Source organism: Colletotrichum gloeosporioides (genome assembly GCF_011800055.1).
Source record: "Colletotrichum gloeosporioides strain Lc1 chromosome Unknown consensus_10, whole genome shotgun sequence".
In the NCBI taxonomy this organism is placed as follows: Eukaryota; Fungi; Ascomycota; class Sordariomycetes; order Glomerellales; family Glomerellaceae; genus Colletotrichum; species Colletotrichum gloeosporioides.
Genome location: NW_025544655.1, coordinates 310,314 through 329,773, shown reverse-complemented (window position 1 = coordinate 329,773; position 19,460 = coordinate 310,314). Strand labels below are relative to the sequence as shown.

The window sequence follows — 19,460 nt, the reverse complement described above, 5'->3', positions numbered from 1 at the left end:
CCACCACACACCACTTTTCCTGGCGACTCGATCCTCCTGCTAAGCAACATCGTCGCTAACTGCATTTCGTTCGCGTGGTCTTGCATTGAAATGCTCGCCAGCGCAGCAGAGAAAGCCCAAGCTTCCATTAACCCTTTTCCTCGCAGGGCTTCTCGCATCCCATCGCGCCTTCATCCCCCTGGCCGTTCCTGATCCATTGCAACCTTCAAAGTCTCTGCCCACGTTGGAATCAAAACTAAGACTTAGGATGAAGTGAACCCAGGGCCACTGCTCGTCATAGACCAATCTCCACTCCAATAATCAGGAATCGTCTTAAATTCTTTTTTGCCGAGTTGCTAAGGCGGTTCCTTATAAGCGTATTTTTGCATTTTGACTTGAAGACGACTAGTTGTATGACCGTCAAACAGATGCTGTTTTATGAGGAAGGTCGGACGAGCCCAATCGCTCGTCCTCTATCCAGCGCCTCGCCGTCCCATCTGTGGCCCGAATACCTTATTAGCACGTGACGAATTCACAAGATGCGCCAACGGGCGTCTCCTGACAAGGACATTCCCTCCAAGAATGACTCGCCATATGCAATTAGCTTGTATCGAGTATGATGTATATTCATCGTGACTACGGAATTATCGAAAAAGGCACCCCTAAGAGAAAACAGCGCAACCCGGTGATTTGGCACGTCAACATGCCTACGTCTCCAAGCAGGCACCTGCATCCCATGACTGAGTCTAACTCTCATGGAGCACATGCCAGAGAAGCATCGTCAAATATAGGGTCTGTCTACCTCTGGTGTCACAAAGGAGGGTCGTTGCCTTGCTGGGTAGGCCTTTTGACCACCTCACGATCGACTTGCCGCTGTACAAGAACATCGCCCACCGTCCAGGTTGTCCCACCATTTTTCACCCGCCTTATACGCCTGAAATCCACCAACATCGCCAGATAGTAGACGGGGTATCGAGAAGATTGAAGGAATACTGTATGAAGAGCGCATCGTCCATTCAACATGCCAGGATTTAAGTCGGCACCTTTTGTTGCGAATTGTAAAAAAGCTATGGGTCAGTACAAAAATCATAAGTACCCTACCTGGGTTTGATGCAGACTTCAATGAGTCCATCATTTTCCTGGAGATTTGTCTGTTTGGACTGTCCAGTTGTCCATTTTGTTGTATCGTTACGCCGAGAATTCGCCGATTGCATCACCTGCACAACGCGCAAAGCCTGCCAGCCCTAGATCCGGATAATATGCAAAAGCATACCATGGGAAGTTAGTGGAAGGATGTACGAAGTTCAAGAGCGACGACGCTTGACGTCTGCGACGTTGTTAGTTTCCCAACATATATTCAGTCTTCTGCCGGCTTGCAGCGTACCTTTCTCAGCTTCATCATCCAGCAGGTCGTCCACATCCGACCGGGGGCGTTTGCCCACGACCGCAGGGGACTCCAGAACTTCGTCATCGCCTTGCCCAGGGAACTCTCTCCAGTCAATCTCCTCCAACTCGTCGTCCTGACCTTCAACGTCGGCCCCGTCGTTCTCGTTGATGTCGTTCTCGCCCACGTCGGCGTTCATATCGAGCTCGTTGTTTTCGTACGTGACTTCATCGCCGTTCAAGGTTGAAGTTGCGCTGGTGTTAGGGGTTACCTTGTTCGTCGCATTTCCATCGGTAGCCTCGATAATTTGGTCTACGAGGGCTGCGCTGTCTTCGTCATTCGGCCACTGCGGATCGTTCTCAACGGCGTTGAGAAGGACCACTTCGTCTTCCGCATCCGTATTGACAAGTGGGTTAGAGTCGTTGATTTCTGGTACTTGGAATGAATCGTCAGCGTTTGTTGTTGAAGAAAATGCCATGCTAACATCCGAACGAGAATGTAAATGGCGAATCTGAGAGCTGGGAAAGCGCTCAATGGGAACTTCCAGAAAAGGAACATGGAATTGTGTTGACTGGTGATTTTGAGCAGTCTGCCTTGTATTCCGCACCAGAGATGCGTAGGCGTAGTCGTTATCTGCCATGTCATCTGTGGTGTAGGTTGAGGCACACTCAACGCAGAGACAGAATTGGGGATAAAAGCAGGGGTCAGATAAAGAAGAGTCGGGATTACCATTTTCCCCAGATGTCCGAGGCTCTTGGTCCTCCATCACCTCTGTCATTGCGTTGCTTTCGACGACATCTGCGTCTGCGACCACCGTCGATTCATCCAACAAGTTGATGTCCGTGTCAACCATAGTCGCCTCGCCCTCTAGGTCTTCAACAACGGCGGTAAGCTCTGCGTCAAAGGCGCTCTCATCAATTGTATCGTCGACCTTCGTGGCATCATCGTCTTCGTCAGCAATACCAGTCCCAACGTCGTCATCTTCGTTGGCTGCTTCTTCCAAGGCGCTAGGAACATCTTCACCTAGGTCTTGAGCTTGAGCATCGTCCTGGTCGTCATGCTTGCTTTCGGCAGGTGAGTCAGGCCAATCGGTGGCATCCGCGTTGTCATCTTCTCCAACCATGCCCAATTCATCGTCCAGTATCTCTGGCTCCGCCATTTCGCTTTGTGCCTGAGATGCGAAGTAATAGCTCACCTCGTCAAGTCCCTTGCCATTGTAGGCATCATCGACGAGAGATAGCCACCTCTTCTTGCAGTTTGGCCGTGTGACTAGCAAGGCATACAACGGCTTTGACGCATCGGCATCCTGGTTCTTGACCAGAGAATCAAACACGGAAATGACTTGACCCAAGGTGATATCAGAGATCAAATCTGGCTGGGTAGACTTAGAATCTGTTAGTAACGTCCCAGCGAATCTCCCCATATGACAACTTACTTCGGCAAACTCAAGTCCCAGCTCGTCAATTTGGAACACCAGTTCGTCGAAGGGGCCCAGTTCGTTAGCAAGCTCACGACGGAAACCTGCAAGCACGCCTTCCATCTTGCAATGCAAAAGAGACAGATCGTCAAAGAAGCACTCCTTGCCTTCGCTGTCTGGCGAGTTGTAAAAAAAGGGATATTCAACACCCTTGTACGAAACAGTGACAGCGGGGATCTCGGTGTCATCATTTGACGGTGCATCATCGGAGTCCGGTGACTGGACGTTCGCAAGCAGCTCATCTTCATAATCCATGCGATCATGGATTGAAGTGTCTTCGCCAGTCGCCGTGTACTCTTCTGCATCATTTGCCTGGCCATTAAGGTCTTGGTTGTGGGCATCATCTTCCTCTTCTTCTTCGATCGCAACAACACTATCTTCTGCTTCATGCGTAGAGAACGATCCGTCATTTTCATCAATGACACGATCCGTATCTTCGTGGTCTGAATGTGTGCTTCTGACGTCCTCCTGATCGAGAACGTTGATTTCCGGTTGCATCTCGACGGCTGTGCCCATGGATACATCCACAGCGGCGTTGCTGTCATCGAAGTAGTCTATCTCGTGCAAATCACCATCCGCGTCGGCGCCTTGGAGGTCAGAAATCTGCTCTTGCGAAAGTGGCTCGGCATCTGCTCCACTAATTTCTGGGGCGTTATCATGAACGTTCTCAGCATTGCCAGTGAACTCGTGGGCATCTTCTTTATCTCCTTGTGGCTTCTCTTCAATGTCCGCTATGCCTTTGGGCAGGTCCGATTCTTCCTCGGCCAAGTGTATATCATCGTCAACAAGCTGCCAGTCGCTCTTTTCGGCGTCAAGGTGGGCATCGCTTGCGTCTCCAACTTGGTCGTCATTGCCATCTTCCCAGCTGATTTCGTTGTCGTTGAATGAAACGTCTTCAATATCCTGAGGCGCTTGGTTGGCCATGGTGACACTCTCGGAGTTGCCTGCTTCAACCATATCTTGACCACTGCCATCCGGCAGGGTATCGCTGGCCACTGCAGTAACCTCCGCTGCCTGCAAATCGATAGATTGGCCGTCTATTTGTACGGATGCTGCCGCCTCCTCGTAATTTTCAGTGACAAGATGGGCGTTGGCCGAAAATGAGGTGCGGTTGGAGTTCTGGGCTGCAACGGCAGGGGCGGCTGCGTCATCTTCGGAATAATCGATGTACTCCTCATGACCTTGAGCTTCGAAGCTCGGTGGTGGCACTGCTTCTGCCGCCATGTCCTGGGGTTGGTTGGGATAACAATTCACTTGGAAACTTCTATCGTAGTAAACAAGTTGAGGGTTCTCGAGAGGAATCAGGAAGGGATTTGGCGCGCCGGTGGTGGTCGGTAATGTTGGGGGTTCGTGGCTCGGATACCCGGTCAAGCTTGGGGAACTCCAGCAGAGTAACTGGGAGAGGTGCGTCGGCTGGAAGTGTGTCAAAGATTGAGAAGGTGAATTTGTTTGGGTAGAAGTTCGAAAATGTGTTTGGTGAGGCCAACTATTTAGTCATGCCCTTGGACAGAGGGATGGAATGAACAAAGAGTGGTTGGTGGATGGCAAGTGAGGCCAAGCAGGATGACAAAGTGGAGTACAACTGAGGCGCGTGGAAATTTAGAAATGGCCTGGGCGACACCCCTCTACGTTCCTTAAGCGCAGCTTGACGCGCCTGTAGCTGGAGCTTGAGCCTTTCCCCTTCAGGACTAGACCGGGCCGCTGTACGTAAGGCCAGATTGGTCCGTGCACTGGCCAGATTCACACATTCGGACCTCAATATTCAAGCTCCCTACGTCGATGTGGTCCCGTCCCTCCTTAGGCCTGGGACCTTGAGTTGAAGTTGCGACAACCTATCTACATCACCAATTCGTCCAACCAACAGTCACAACACTCCACCCAAAATGGTGCTTGGTTTTCCCCATCTAAGCTGTTCAATGCTTCTCGATACTGACTGTCCTAGGTTGTTCTTGCGGCGTCGATCTGTACCCGGGGCGGGAAAGCTGTCCTCTCCCGCCAGTTCAGGGAGATGCCACGATCCCGCATCGAAGCCCTCCTCGCGTCCTTCCCCAAGCTGGCCGACAGTGGTACCCAGCACACCACCGTTGAGCAGGACAATGTGCGCTTTGTCTACCAGCCGCTCGATGAGCTCTACATGGTCCTCATTACCAACCGACAATCGAACATCCTCCAGGACATCGACTCCCTCCACCTGTTCGCGCAGGTTGTCACCAGCACATGCAAGAGCCTCGACGAGAGGGAGATTGTCAAGAATGCCTACGAACTTCTCAGCGCCTTTGACGAGCTGGTGACCCTCGGTTACCGGGAGAACCTGACCATCAGCCAGATCAAGACCTTCCTTGAGATGGAGTCTCACGAAGAGCGGATCCAGGAGATCATTGCGAGAGTCAGTCAGCTCAGCTGCCGAAATAACCAGCAGATAGCTAACAGATCCTGCAGAACAAAGAGCTCGAGGCCACCGAGGAGCGCAAGCGCAAGGCCAAGCAACTGGAGATGCAGCGCAAGGAGTCGGCTCGCGCCGGCCGCGTCGGCGGTGGAATGCCCAGAACGCCCGTATACCCGACCTACACCCCCCCTACTCGCCCGACCACGACGGACACATACGATTCGTACGAGGCCGAGAAGAACAAGACCTTCAACAAGTGAGTATCCGAGCTGCAGGATCGGATAGTGGTAAACTGTAGCTGACGTTGGCAGGCTGAGTGCCCCCAAGGGCAAGGGTATGCAGTTGGGCAAGAAGTCCAAGACGACCGACATGTTCGAGCGTGTCCGTGGCGAGATGGGCGCCGAAGTTGACGACACGCCCCTTATTACTCCGGCGCCCGCCCACGCCTCGGAGCCAGCAGCCGAAGCCCGTGTCTCCTCAACTTTGGATCGTGACGCGATTCACATCGTCGTCAACGAAGCCATCAGCGCCAAGCTGTCACGAGAGGGTGCTCTGAACTCTTTGGCGATCAGCGGTGACCTTAACCTTCGCATCTCCGACCCAAGCTTGACCAAGGTCAAGTTAAACTTGACAGCAAACCCTTCCCACGGTGCCCAGTTCCGTACGCATCCCAACGTTGACAAGAACCTGTTCAACAGCTCCAAGGTTATTCAGATGAGCAACACTGCTCGTGGTTTCCCCACCAACCAGTCGGTGGGTGTTCTCCGCTGGAGAGCAACGGCCAAGGCGGACGATACCAGCGCTTGCCCAATTACTTTCACTGTCTGGATCAACAAGGATGCAGACAAGTACAACATGACAGTGGAGTACGAGTTGACAGGCGGCGACACGCTCAAGGATGTTAGCGTCATTATCCCGTACCAGGCCAGCGAGCCTGTGGTGTCGAGCTTCGACGCTTCATACGAGGTTTCCGGTGACTCTCTGGAGTGGAACATCGGCACTGTGTCAGAAGATAACCCAAGCGGATCGTTCGAGTTCGAGGCTGAGACGAACGACGAGAATGACTTCTTCCCCATGACGGTCAGGTTCTCGAAGACGACGCCCTTCGTGGATGTTGATGTAAGTGATCGTATCTTGACGTTGGGAGAGCCAGCAGCAGCTAACAAATAAAATAGGTCCTTGGCGTATCTTTGCTCGAGGAGGATGAGGAAGTGACCTTCTCTAAGGATATCAAGTCCCATGCAGACAATTTCTTGATTGAGTAAAAGGGGCAGGCTACTCTGGACAGGTGTGCAGTGGTCAGGGGTTCTAAAAGTTGAGCGCCAAACCAGGAGTTTCCGAGCAGCGGTTTGACTTGTTAGACAATATTTGCCATAATACGTGGCTGCATGATATGAAACGTACTTAGAATACAGGATGTGAAGCTCCTGAGAGAATAAGCTGTCTGATGCTATGCTTTTATTGATATCAATGTCGTGCAATAACCAGGTTGTCAGTGTCCTGGTGAGGGTTGTTATGCAAATGTGGTTGAGCTGCAATTAAGGTAAACGGTCACGGTGCAGCAGGTACAGCGTCTTCGGCCCCCGCCATTTTAGGGAGCCACAGCTACAGACCCTCACACCTTCCAGTGCCTTAGGTACGGAACTTAACATAAGTACCTACCTTACTATTCCTACCACCCAAGCTGCTCACAGCTGCAGCTGCATACAACGAACCTCAGAAAACGAGGTGACATGCCACAATTTACTAATCTGGCTGTTTAGATCCGCCTGAATACATCAACCCAGCAACTCACGGAGATCAAAATTCGATTGTGCATCTCACCCTCCTGTCATTTGACCTCAGAACCTTCTTGCAGGGCCCAGACATGGTTATGTCTGCTGGCTGCTCTTTGCCTTTATCACGAACAGCTTCGTGTTTGCGCCATGGCTGAAACAATGCAGCTTCGACCCTTCAGCGAGACCAGATTTGACCACCGCGTCATCGATGGCTTCCCTACCAGCAATCCGACGGTGGACCTATCGGTCAGCTGGGACTCGTCTGGGAAGAACCTCCTCATATATCGGCCCAAGGACCAGGTCGTCTCCAAGATACACCAGTTCGCAAAGCCCGGCGAGACAGCACCAGAGCCCCAGGCAGTGAGATGGAAGCCTGATGGTGAGTTGACTTTGAACGAGACATATTTGCATACTTCTGACGACAAGGCAGGTCAATTTTTGGCGGTAGGCTGGAGTGACGGTTATGTGAGACTGATGGGTCTTGAGAACAACAAAGCTGCCCACCACATTCGCGTTGGCGGTGATTCGGACTCCGCCACAACGATCACTCACATCGGCTGGTCACGCAACGTCGTCGGAAAGCAACGAGCTCAACACCAGCCAGCTGACGCGCAACCATGGAAGAAACTCATAACTGAGGAGCTGGACCTGCCGGGGAAGCAAGACCCGTCAGACCTGCCTCGAGAACTAACCTTTCTGGAAGTCGATTCGGCTCTACCCAAGATTAGTCCTCTTCCTACGTCTAGCGCTGGATCTGGGTGCGTCCGCTCGCTTTGCTTGTTTTAAACATACTGACCCTGATATAGCGAGGACAGCCTCGTTTTCACGGTACGAACGGGTGTCGAGTTTCTGTTCCAGCCCTTCAACGTCGACGACAGCGATCAGGTTTTCGTGATGGTCGTTGGAACTAGCGACGGCCGTCTTCACCTTAGCATATACGACTCATTTATCATCGGCGACTTCCGGTATACTCTTCCGAGTTCCATGTACAAGCCGGGCGTGCTGCAGCTCATCCAGCACGCCTCTCATCCACAGATTTCTACACACTCGCTTATCCTAAAGTCTTCTGTAGATGGCGATCCGGCAGTCTATCTGGTCCCAATGGACTTGCCATTCGTTCCTTCGTCTCCCATCAACATCTCTCTTTTGGCGTCCAAACTAACAACTCTGCAAAAGCTGCTGCGGTACGTAAAGCAAGCGCAGCTACACATGCAGGTTGAGTACAAGAATACGCGCGAGCTTCCCACGAGGTTTCTGCGCAGTGTTGAGGGAGACTTAGAGCAGGCCACGCATGGTCCGACGAACATCGTCCAGGCTCTGTTCCACACACTTGTCACCGGTCACGCGTACGAGCCTGTTCGAGAATGGCTCGTCGACAGTCTTGCCGAGCGCGTAAGTTCTCCACATTGTGCATAGGGCCGCGATACTGACACATTCTAGGGCCATAAACGATGGGACAAAGCCGTAACCTCTGGGCTAGAAAACCTCCGGTGTCTTTTGCACGAGAATCTCCTGCCCGTACTGGAGAGATGTGCGATCATACTTAGCCGCCTTCGAGGACTGGCCCAGTTCTACGATACCCGCGATGACATTGGCTTTTCAGTCGCCCAAATCAACCGGGCTATGGATATTGTATCCTGTCTTAACATAGTCGGCCACAAGATCCTCCTCAACGTCATGGATGAGCTTGATCTCTTCAATGCTTTCTCTTCGTGGATGCGCTTCCAGATTGACCGTCTGGCCGCGTCGAGCTCTTTCAGCGATGAACTGACAGAGAAGGAAGCAACCATGGAAAACAGCAAAGTTCTCGCATACATACAACGTTACTTGATTGAAAGCCCTATGGCTATCTTTCTCGACGAAGTGACCAAAGAGGACTACGCGAGCAACTGGGAACGTGCCGAAAGCGGAGCTTCAATGCTTGATGAACTTACGACGCAACTTGCTCGTCAGGAAGAGGGCCATGCATACCTCAAAGCCTTTCCGAATGTCAGCTTCCTCGTCGACTGTCTGACCTCTCGTTCCAGTGGAATATTCGGCGATATTGCCGAGGCACAGAAAAGGAGCGTTCGCTTCGGACAACCAACCAAGGTCGTGCTGGGCAGCAAGGTCGCCAAGTTGGACTCTGCGATGTACCATACGAAGACAGAGGTAAAATTGGCGAAGAAAGACAAGCCTTTGGAGACTAGCGACTAACTTCTCATAGGGCGGCGTCAATGGACTATCCTTCCTGGCTACTATGGCAGAGGGCCGGGATCAAGAGTGTGAGTTTGCTTTCCTGCAACAGTGTGTCTATGAACATTTTCTGATTTGCAAACAGTTTATATCTTCCGCACATCTATTCGAATCATCAATGGCATCAGCAGCAACGTCGAAACGACCGTTTCAGCAGTCTCAATAGATGAGGGCAAGATCGTCGACCTCAAGTTCCTGAACGGCAACACCCTCATTCTGCTGGTCAGCAAACAAGGCAATCAATCCAACATCATCACAATCCCCATGCAATCGCAGGCTCTCAGATACATACACTATGAGGAGAGTGGCCTCCCCAGTCCCACAAGGCTATCTAGCATCATGGGACAATGTACCGCAACCGCTCTTCCTGAAGACTCGTTGTTCACGCCGGTGCAAATGGATGTCCAAGACGTCACGTCAGCGCGGGGCGAAATGCCTGTCCGCATTTGCCTCCTCGGTTCAAACCGCTCTACGTACAAGGTCTTCGCACTTGAACTCAAGCCTAGTCCTGGTGCTGTCCAGCCGGAGGCCCCCCAGCCGGTGACCCCGCGACGAGGTGGTTAGAAGACGCCCGTTACGCTGTCTCCGGGAAACATGTTCAAGGTGGCGCCAAAGAGGTTCACGCCACGGAACAAAAAGCGCATGGGTATTCTGGCATCTCGTTTGGAGTCTTCAACGCTGGACGAGTTGGCAAACATGGAATAGATTATGCACTCGAATCGATCTCAGGCAGAGCGCTCGAGGCCATAGAACTAGGAAGTGGAAGAGAAAAGCATGTTGATATTGGTTTGTGAAAAAGACGTATTATACAGCATGGCCATCCCCCCCTCTCTCCCTTCGTACCGCTTTTTGGCTTGCTCACTTTCTCGACTTGGTGATTTCGAAAAACTCAGTGACACCCTGTACCACGGCCTCCACATTCATGTTCACGAGCGGCATGCGGTCGTAGGAATCCTCCTTCATGATGGCGACGAGGGCCAAGTACCGATCGACCTCGCGCAGCATGATGGGGCGCTGTGAGTCGTGGAGCACCATGCAGCTCTCGGCCCAGTTGCATGCGACCTGGTCCTCGACTTTGGCGTTCCACGGTTCCGCCTCGAGACGTTTGCGCTGGCCCTCGGAGCGCGGCCAGGAGCCGTACACCTCGGTGATGTCGATGATGACGTCAATGTAGTCGGAGCAGATCTCGTAGCTGGCCATGTCGGCCGTCGCCGAGTCCGTGGCGATGTAGATCTTGGACAGCACGTCGAACAGGTACGCCTTCTCGAAGCGGCACGTGCGGCACAGGTTGGTAAGCATGGCCTCCAGGGTGCCGAGCTGCGGGATGAGCTTCTGGATGACCTTGGAGAAGGCCTCGAAGATGGAGTGGTTGTAGATGGACGTCAGGTGGAAGGTGACAGGGGCGTTCTCGAAGCCGTGGTCCGAGAGCTCGTCCTGGATGCGGATGGTGATGTCGCGCTGGATGTCGAGCTTGTAGTCGTCCGAAAGGCCGTCAACCTTGTGGATGAAGACCTCGATGTTGATGTTTGGGTAGAAGCGCTGGAGGTTGAGGACGGTGGCGTTGAGGCGGGCGACGGCCTCGAGGTAGTCGTCCTGGGCGTCGATGACCCAGATGAGGGCGCCAATCTCGCCAAAGATGGCGTCCATATCAAAGTTTGGGTTCTCGAAAAAGTCGATCTGGCCAGGAAAGTCCCAGACTTGATAGTCCATGAAGGATCTGAGGCTGTTAGTGGGAGGGGCAAGCTGGAGGCGAGAATGATCGAGGGGTTTCTTACGCCATAGAGTCCTTTTGGATACGCGCTGTGGACTCGAGGAAAAGCGTTTCGTTTGGTGGGAGCTTGTGGAAGACGACGCTCGATATTGACGACTTGCCACTCCTATCACCAGTCAACGCGATGCCCGCGTACGCTGTGGTCGAGGACTAGTAGACTCACCTTCTTTGGCCCATCAGGAGAAGCCTGGGCTTCCCCTTTCCTGGAGGCCCCGGGGGACCTTCTAGCGGCTTGTTCGCATCTTTCGCCTGTGCTCCTTGAAGACTCTGATCGTAGACACGTTGGAGCGTTAGCCTTGCTGGACTGAGACTACCACTTGTTCGGGGATGCTCTCGTTGGGGAAAGAAGCCTATGCCGTCGACCGCTTGGGACAGCAATGAAGCAATGGAATCGGGCGATGTAGACGAAGCCATCCTGAACGACATGCGCGGCGTCCTTTGCTATGCGATTCGCCGATTCACACACTGTTGGGATGAAAGGGCTTCTTTCTAGTATCGCTCAATATTTCTTCCACGTCCTCGATCGCTGTTTGCCAGTGTCTCGGGAAGTTTGATGCCACAGACCGGCAGAGCCCATATGTTTGCACGGGTTCCTAGCGGAAAGACCAACCGGGAGCCCGACGACGGTCCGTGGCGGGACAAGTGATCAGACTGCCACCGAACGACGACGCCGGGCAATCCTCAGGGTCATCAAATTCATCCGTCGTCCCTCAAGGCAGGGTAGCCCCCTCGAATGCGACCACCCTGACGGATGCGCGCAGCTGAAAGGAAACCCCGACTCGAGGCTTGGGCATCTTCGTAAACCGAGGAAAAAGAAAGATGAGCCATCTGCATTCGAGAGATGCTCGCCTGCTCAAACCGCGCAAGCCCCCTTCTCGAGTTCAACCCCAGTCATGGACTCGAAGCGCTGCGCGTGCTGATCTCACCGTCGCACAACGCCACATCATCCACGACACCATGGCTCAGCCAACCCGCTTCATCTGGCGAGGCCAGGTGGACGATCGGGGGGTTAAGTACAGGAGCGGGGGAAAAGGTACCGTTGGACAACAGAATCCCAGTCCATTTTCGACCGTTATCCATTCATGACTTGAGAGGAAGATGTCCTCCAAATACGCAGACCAGGACGCCTTGTCGTGCGACACGTTCCCCTCTGAAAGCCGTGTGAAGTTAAGAGAAGCCGTCTTCAGTCATGGACATCCAACCCACGCAAAATTACAGAAAGTAAGACTCTACAAGCAGCTCGCCTAGCCGAACAGGGGGGAGGAAGAGGATGCGAGGAAGGATGCAGCAGTAGACGTGACGACAGACGGTAAACATTAAGAAATACGACCGATTCTCACCTCCATTTTTCCCCTTGCCTGAGCCTCAATCTGCGGCTGAAAGGGGTGGTCGAATACGCCGCCGAGAAAAAGCTCCCCCAAGCTGACCACTTCAAACCGCAGCAGCAGCAGCGACAACTGCACCGACGCCCAGCAATCAGGCCTGCCCCGTAACCGATCGAACGAGATTGACGATCACTGATGCCCAAGTCGTTACGAGAGGACCAAAACAAAACGTTAACGTTCAAAGAGATCCGTTTCAATGCGAAAATAATAATTTCCGTCGCAGTCGAGTTGTCAAAGGACCGGCACGCACCAGCCTATCACCGATTTCGAACGGAGGCAGGTCACTAATTCGCAGATGTGGAGCGGGTAAGGTGAACGATGGGGTGAGGCAATTGGCAGTTGAGCACGAGGTGGGAAGGATGACGATGCAGCGTGCTCCGATAAGATAACGGTTCGCGGGTACTGCAGACGGGACCCATTTAATTTAGGCGAGACCGCATCCTTGCTCCTTCATCTGACTACGACCTGCCACCCAAACCACCAACCAGCGCCTTCATCCTGTCATCAGCATTAGTGCTTGCCTGTCCTCTGTCACGTTGTCACTGCATTTTCATGTTTCTGATTTGGGCAACATCGTTGTACAATCATTCAGCCAGCCCATCATGGAAATATGACAGAACCAACGGGGAACCGGTCGTTTTAATCGGACCAAGATGTACGAATACTCGTGTAGCGATCAATGAATTGAGGCTCTACACTTGCTCCTACTCATGCTTCCAAGTATTAGACAATACAGATACCATTACAGAATAAGCGCGCCTAGACTATGACCGAAGGCCGCCCCAGGCAGGCTGGTATGCAAAACTCCCTCTCCCAGTTTTTACGATGCAGTGCTCCGTTGCTTCCGACCTTCCAATCTAAACCACTGCCTTAAGCCCGACAATGAGTGCGACACAAAGGAAATTATAGTTAAGAACGTTGTGAGTCCGTCTAGGAAACAGTCGGCATCGGAGAGGGAGTGTTCCTGCCAGAACGCGAGAACAGCGATGTCACAAAGCTGCTCTTACGTTTCGCCGTCTTGGACTTCTTGGCAGGGGCAAGACTACTGGTGTTGGTAGGAGCCTTCTCGACCTCCTTGATGGGTGCATCCTTCTCATCGGTGGTTGTAGTAGTCGTAGTAGTGGCGTTCTGGACGTGTTGCTCAGGAATAGCAGGAATAGGGGGCGCATCGGTTGCGCTGTGAGGAGGAGTGAGCTCATTAGGAGGGGGCATCACAGAGTCTCTTCTTGGTGCGACCGACTCTCTCCTAAAGTCAAAGATGGATCCCTTCCTAGGGCCGGCAATGGAGCCATGACGAAGAGCAGAGACAGACTGCATCAAGTTAGTGATCCGTTCTCTTTGTTTGCGAATCCCTGGTGTCTTACCTTGGCACTGATACTCTTACGGTTGCGTGCGCGGCGCTCAGCAATGGTTTCCTCCTCTTCGCCAGTCATCTCGGCAATATGGGCAGCCACGGTCTTGCTGTTGACAGCCATGTTCTCTGCAGGGACGTCGATAAATTTGACGAATCCGCGGACGGGCGAAACGCCAATGGCTTCTTGCAAGTGCTTCTGAAGCAGGGCGGCATTCCTCTTGTTCTTAGTCACACCAACCTCACAGGACAAAGCATGGATTGTCATCGTGTAGGCAGGGTCAAAAGTTCCGCCAAACAACATGCAAGCACCATGTTGCAGGTTCACCACGATGGAAGACACTGGCCGCTGATACCGAACAGAGAGCTGGTATGAAAAGTCCGTGATGAAACTAAATTCATCACTGATCTGGGAGGGAGTCAGTCGCGGATGGTAAGACATCGGCAAGTCGAAACACATACGATGACGTTAGTGCGGAGCTCAGCCATGACAATAGCTTCGCTGTAAGCACGATCCTTGAGGACGTTGATGTCTCTGTCACCTTGGAAAGCCTCTTCATAGTAAGAGCTGCGGCGTTTGGCCAAGTCGGTTTGGTTCTTAGACTTCCTGTTGTTACGAACGTCGCCGGGCAAGGAGTGGTTGACGTCTCGTGTTCCTTCGCCGGCCTCGACAATAGGGGTCGGCGCGGTAGATGGCCGGCGACTCATCCTCCTCTCGGCAAAAGACATTCCGGCGCCTGCTGCGATGGAGACGCGTCTGTTGTTGTTGTCGGGAGTAACTGGCGTGGAGTTGACCTTTTCGTTGATGCTGCCGGTCGTGGTGGATTCCTGCGGGGAAGAGGGCGGAGACAGAGCCATTTTCTGGGACGATTGGGAGGGTCGAAGCTGAGATAAAAGGCGGCTGCAGGTGCGTGTGCTTGGAGCTCGTGGGGGATGTATCAGACGTGGTCGTTTGGGAGCGGCGTCTTACTAGCAGCGGCCGTGTTAGTCTCAACCCACCACCCAAAAGCCTATCTAGCTTGACACGTACCGAAAGAGGCGCCGGCCGAGATATCGTTCAAGCAATGCTAACAACCGCGTTGGTCATCAACTAGGGGCCCCTTGGACTTGGCGCAATATCTTCAGCTGTCAAGCTGCAATGGGAGATAGGTCGTGCGCTGGCGAATAGCAGAGTTCGTCGAATTCGCGGTGGCAAGGTCCAGAAACAGACGTTGCGATGAGGAAGGAAGGAGCAAGTCGTTGGATGCGAAGATGCAGCCACTGAATCAACCGAGTGCCGATCGTGTGGTCTCGTGATGCACAAGACGTGGACGGCGGTGGATATTGTTTGGTGGTGATGAGTTCCGAGGGTTCAGCGGGAAACAAACAACTGGACGAACGAACAAAAAAGCTGGTGTGACGGTGCGGTGACTGAAGGAGACTATTATATCAGGACGAGGACAAGAGATGCGAGGGCTGGAGCTAGATCTAGATGGAATAGTGCACCACCGCAAAGAGCTACGACGGCCGCGAGTCGTTGGGACGGAATCGAAACAAGAGGCGGATAGCCACTCAGAACCGCGAGATGACTGTCGAAAACGGAAACAGCCAAGGCTCGATGCACGCACCTAGGTAGGTCTTTCTTCCCACGCTCGACGAGCCCGGTTTCAATGCAAGACAAGACAGGTCGATCAGGTTGAACGGAAGGAGGAAAGAGGGAGAAGGAAAGCGGTTTGGGCTGGGCTGAACAGGACAGGACGGGCTTACCTCACCTGCCTCATCTTTGGTGTTGGTACTGGTCCCTGGGTTTGCCTCTGCCTCGTGTCCTTGGACGACCAAGGTAGAGTCTCAAACCTCAATCCACGCCGTGCGCTAACGAGCCATATCATTCTTTGATCCCCTCACCAGGCAACTATGTTAAGGAAGGATAGGGCATCGCTCCCGCCGGGGGACGTCCCTCAGGTCGATGGATCCAATGGGATCTGGGGGCATCGCCGTATTACCCAACTCCCTGCGCCTGGACTGTTCTGTGCTTGTTGCCAGGGTTCCTCCGTTGATTGCGACTGTGAGGTTCCCTCGACTGTGTCTGTGGCATGCGGTAGCGACCGAGCCCATAAGCAACTATCCTTCGCCTTGGAGACGGGAGTTCCTGAGGCTGTTTCTGCAGTGTCCAGATGTATGCGGCCGAAACTCTGCGACAAGATAGATTTTTCTGAGATTCCGCAGGACTGGAGCGATGCCGCCTCCTCAACCAAAGTGGCATGAATAGCATTGGAGACATCGTCGAGGGCAGTCCAGCACGCTAGTATGTGACTAGGCATCGGGATGACAGGGTCCAGGACCATCGTGTCGCCCTTGGAATGCATGGCGGGAACCCCATTTGAGCTACTTCTCTTTGTCGTCGGTCGGGCATCAGGTAGAATGGAAGAATAGGAGAGTCATGGAGGGTCAACGGCACGCCGCACACCAGCACACCAGCTACTCGGCCAGCCGCATGATGGACGGGCGTGGCACACAGGCAACGCAGCTGGCATGCCTGGCATGCCTGGGAAGCATTGTTTGCTGTTTTCGCGTGGTTTGCAGTGAGATATGCCGTATCTTAGAAACAGGGCAATCCTTGGACCCTTTGCTCCGTCTGCCTGTCTCTTCAATTCTGGGACCATGTTTGGCACTGGCGCGGTAGCAAGCGCATAGGTAGTTAGACACAGGCCACAGGCCAGCCACAGGCTTTACAAACCAAACCGTCGAGCGCCTCTCTCGTCTGATTGCGCCCTCAGCGTGGTCAGGAATGCAGCGGCGGGTCCAGAGGCGAACGAGCTAATATACTGGGAACGCGAACGCGCGGGTTCGGCGGGAGACCCAAGGAAATGTCCTGGTCTGTGACGGAATGCACATGTTTCCGGGCAGTATACGGTTGCCCGCCCATCACCCGCTGATCTACCTACCTACCACCCTAACCAAGATGCCTACTGCGTATCCGTAGGATCCCTACAGTATCACCGTGTCAAAGGCAGGTAGGTATTCGTAAGGTGCCTAGGTAGTGATCATCATCCTCCAGACGTTTCCAAGAGACAGCCACAGTCCCGGCCCTCACCTGTTGTTGCTGTTGCCAGGGCCATGTGTGTGGTGTCCTGTGGAGTGGAGCTGTACCTGTGAGCTCGGAGAATAGTGCGGCACTGTGCGGGAACACCAGAGGTCCAAGCGGCGTTCGTCTCGTCTAGCTTCTGAGCACGCTTGCAATTGAGCCAATCATTCCACGGCAGATCCTCTGTGGCCCGGCAGCGTCCAACTCCCGTAGCGAGCACACAGGTAGTCCAGCCTGAGCCAGTTAGCCTGGAGGTAGCTGGCGCTCGCGTGAGTGCGCCAGGTCCGTGTTCCCTTCTGGGTGGCTTGCGCGGGCGTTCCACTGAAATTTGACGAGACGAGGTGTCCTAGGTGAGTGAGTGAGCTCACTAAGCTGCACATTTGTCCATACCATCCATACCTTCAGGTTACCTGAGGTAGTAGTTATCTGAAAAACCTTAGATAAGGTAGGGCGTTTGCAGGGGTCTCCCGAGTGCTCTAGACGACTCGTATTCCGCAGTAGTCTTCAAATCAAGGCCGTCGTAGCTCCCGGCAGACAAGAGATGAACTACTACGCCCTACCTAGGTCAACTTTCCCCAAGAAAAGCGTCTCATCAGACTTCCACCCTGCATTGGTCCCCTACCTTACCTGCTTCAAGCTGCGTCTCCGATCGACCTTGACCTGACCAACCGCCATGTCAGACTCTAGGTACGAGAAGCTAGACAGCGTACCTGATGGCCGGGACGACGGCATCTCCTGCTGGGCCCCCACATCGCATCCTCCACCCGCAAACGGCCAGCATCTCAACCGATGCTTCCCAAGCTCTCAGCTGCACTTACGTAGGTGGAGGCTCCTTTCGCCACTTTTGATGCCCTCAGGCGTTGCGAGCTCAGTCTTCTCCCCCCCAATGCTGCCGGATGCGGCCATGAACTGGGCAGTTCGTGAATCAGATTACGAGTCTGTCGGATAATCAGGAGGGTGGGGGGATCGAATTCCTGGACCGATGGGGATTCTGGATCGAAAACGTAATCCATTGGACAGTCTCGCTGGTCCTGTTGACAACAGCGAAATATTAACCCGTGAAAGGGACACTTCTTGGTACAAATGTGACGCAGCTCACTTCTGCGTCTCCCTGGTCTTGCGTTGACCTGAACGCCCACTCCATGACCGCACGTCGTCCGTTTCCGGCGCGTCTACCGTCACTCGCACTCTGACATCGTACCCGACCCAGTGGCAAAGGCAACCCCGTCGTCTCGACGGCTCCGCTCCGGACATCCTAGTGAGCCTCTCCCTCGATATCTCTGGCGGTGATTGACGAAGGAACGGGGCTGCCGGACTTGCGGCGTCCTTGAACTACACCGCTGGCCCTGCTGATGTTCCTCTCGAGTACCAGCTGATACGCCCCAGCTCCCAGAGTGATGGCTTCGATTGGAATCAGGAGGATGGACATGTACAGCCCGGCCTTGCTCTGCTTGCAAAGAGTGCCAAAGTGAGGCCGCGTCACCATCACCACGTCAGACCATCGGCAGCTCCAGCTCTGGAGCGTGTCCACAGTGGTTGAGGCGTTGATGCTGTAGAAGACCGACATGGCGACCACTGCAGCCACAAGTCCGACTGCTGGAGCGGCGACGCTTAGTGAGTTGTGGATGAGGGCTCGCCCACGCAGCTATTCACGTTTGGCATTAGTCCGAGTCGACCTGCCGCAATGCCGTGTCATGATGTATCAACTTACAGACTGGACCCGGCTGAAGAGCAGCGAAACAAAGTTGGCAACAATGACAATGGAGCTGCCAACCACAAGAGCCACCGTGGGTCTCAGGTCAAAGGCATCCGGCCAGAGCGCGAGTAGGTAGCTGGCGGGTACGTGGGTCGCATCATAGACTGCGAGAGCATCTGCTGACACGCCGAGGATGGTGATGCCTGCAAGCAGTGCCACGGCCGTCAAGCTGACTCTTGCCGCGTCGATGGTCCCAAGGAAACGGGCTTGCGATGCGTATTGAGTGTCTTCGGGATCAACCTCGAAGCCTGAAGTTTGGCTGATGTTCTTTTCTTCGGAAGACATGGCGGAAAAGAAGGAGATGAGAGGAAAAAGGATTACGATAGGAAGAAAAGATGACTAAACGTAGAGATCGACCGTTACAACAGAAACGAAACGTAGGAAACGAGAAAGGGAAAGGAGGCAGTGCTTTGGGTTTGCCATCTCGAAGCCCGGGAAGGGGGACTTGGATGCGTACAAATACAACAGACAAGTATCGGATAGGTGCCTTGAGCCGTGTGTGGACGCGGCACGCAATCTTGCCAACCTCCGGGGAAGGGAGATGCGATCCAAAATTATCCTGACGAGCGTCGCGCCGATGCAAGATAGCCGCGCTTGCGACGTGTCGAGGTGTGAAGTTGGAGATAGTTGGGAACCCTGTAAGAGCGGTCCGGCGTGGGATTGGTCAGATGCCCGCAGATGCTGGTCCCTATTTTGGTCATCCCAGGCGCTTAGAAGCGGGAAGGCCTATGATGAGGCCAATGGCAGCATGCGAACACCCTGAAATAATCTAGGCATGAAGCCTATTCGCCGACTTGAATAGCGTCACAATCGAGGTTACTTCGGCGCAGGGGCATTGCTCTGAGGGCCTTCTCAGTTGCCGCCGTCAAGGTGATCCAGAGAATAAGCTCACGT

At 53.7% G+C, this 19,460-nt stretch overlaps 6 protein-coding genes across 6 annotated transcripts; 2 read left to right on the top strand and 4 right to left on the bottom strand.

Annotated features, from left to right (window-relative positions):
* Positions 1 to 1,283: 1,283 nt before the first annotated feature.
* On the bottom strand, positions 1,284 to 4,064 carry GCG54_00006632 (uncharacterized protein; the record flags this gene model as incomplete). Its single annotated transcript, XM_045406631.1, has 3 exons — positions 1,284 to 1,306; positions 1,364 to 2,747; positions 2,799 to 4,064. The coding sequence occupies 3 exons, from the start codon at positions 4,062 to 4,064 to the stop codon at positions 1,284 to 1,286; spliced, it is 2,673 nt and encodes an 890-aa protein (XP_045269883.1).
* Positions 4,065 to 4,782: 718 nt separating this feature from the next.
* Positions 4,783 to 6,491, top strand: GCG54_00006631 (Coatomer subunit delta; the record flags this gene model as incomplete). Its single annotated transcript, XM_045406630.1, has 4 exons — positions 4,783 to 5,226; positions 5,271 to 5,482; positions 5,538 to 6,345; positions 6,402 to 6,491. Coding segments are annotated over 4 exons (1,554 nt in total), but the record flags the coding sequence as incomplete, so codon positions are not given.
* A 660-nt stretch (positions 6,492 to 7,151) lies between these two features.
* Positions 7,152 to 9,803, top strand: GCG54_00006630 (uncharacterized protein; the record flags this gene model as incomplete). The annotated part of the gene is made up of 6 exons (XM_045406629.1): positions 7,152 to 7,383; positions 7,435 to 7,762; positions 7,811 to 8,396; positions 8,445 to 9,155; positions 9,211 to 9,268; positions 9,325 to 9,803. The coding sequence occupies 6 exons, from the start codon at positions 7,152 to 7,154 to the stop codon at positions 9,801 to 9,803; spliced, it is 2,394 nt and encodes a 797-aa protein (XP_045269881.1).
* Positions 9,804 to 10,097: 294 nt separating this feature from the next.
* Positions 10,098 to 11,424, bottom strand: GCG54_00006629 (GTP-binding protein gtr2; the record flags this gene model as incomplete). Its single annotated transcript, XM_045406628.1, has 3 exons — positions 10,098 to 10,956; positions 11,015 to 11,116; positions 11,174 to 11,424. 3 exons carry the CDS (start codon positions 11,422 to 11,424, stop codon positions 10,098 to 10,100), a joined length of 1,212 nt encoding a protein of 403 aa, XP_045269880.1.
* Positions 11,425 to 13,325: 1,901 nt separating this feature from the next.
* GCG54_00006628 (uncharacterized protein) lies at positions 13,326 to 14,604 on the bottom strand (the record flags this gene model as incomplete). Its single annotated transcript, XM_045406627.1, has 3 exons — positions 13,326 to 13,706; positions 13,760 to 14,155; positions 14,209 to 14,604. The coding sequence occupies 3 exons, from the start codon at positions 14,602 to 14,604 to the stop codon at positions 13,326 to 13,328; spliced, it is 1,173 nt and encodes a 390-aa protein (XP_045269879.1).
* Positions 14,605 to 18,065: 3,461 nt separating this feature from the next.
* Positions 18,066 to 18,851, bottom strand: GCG54_00006627 (uncharacterized protein; the record flags this gene model as incomplete). Its single annotated transcript, XM_045406626.1, has 2 exons — positions 18,066 to 18,455; positions 18,522 to 18,851. The coding sequence occupies 2 exons, from the start codon at positions 18,849 to 18,851 to the stop codon at positions 18,066 to 18,068; spliced, it is 720 nt and encodes a 239-aa protein (XP_045269878.1).
* Positions 18,852 to 19,460: the final 609 nt, after the last annotated feature.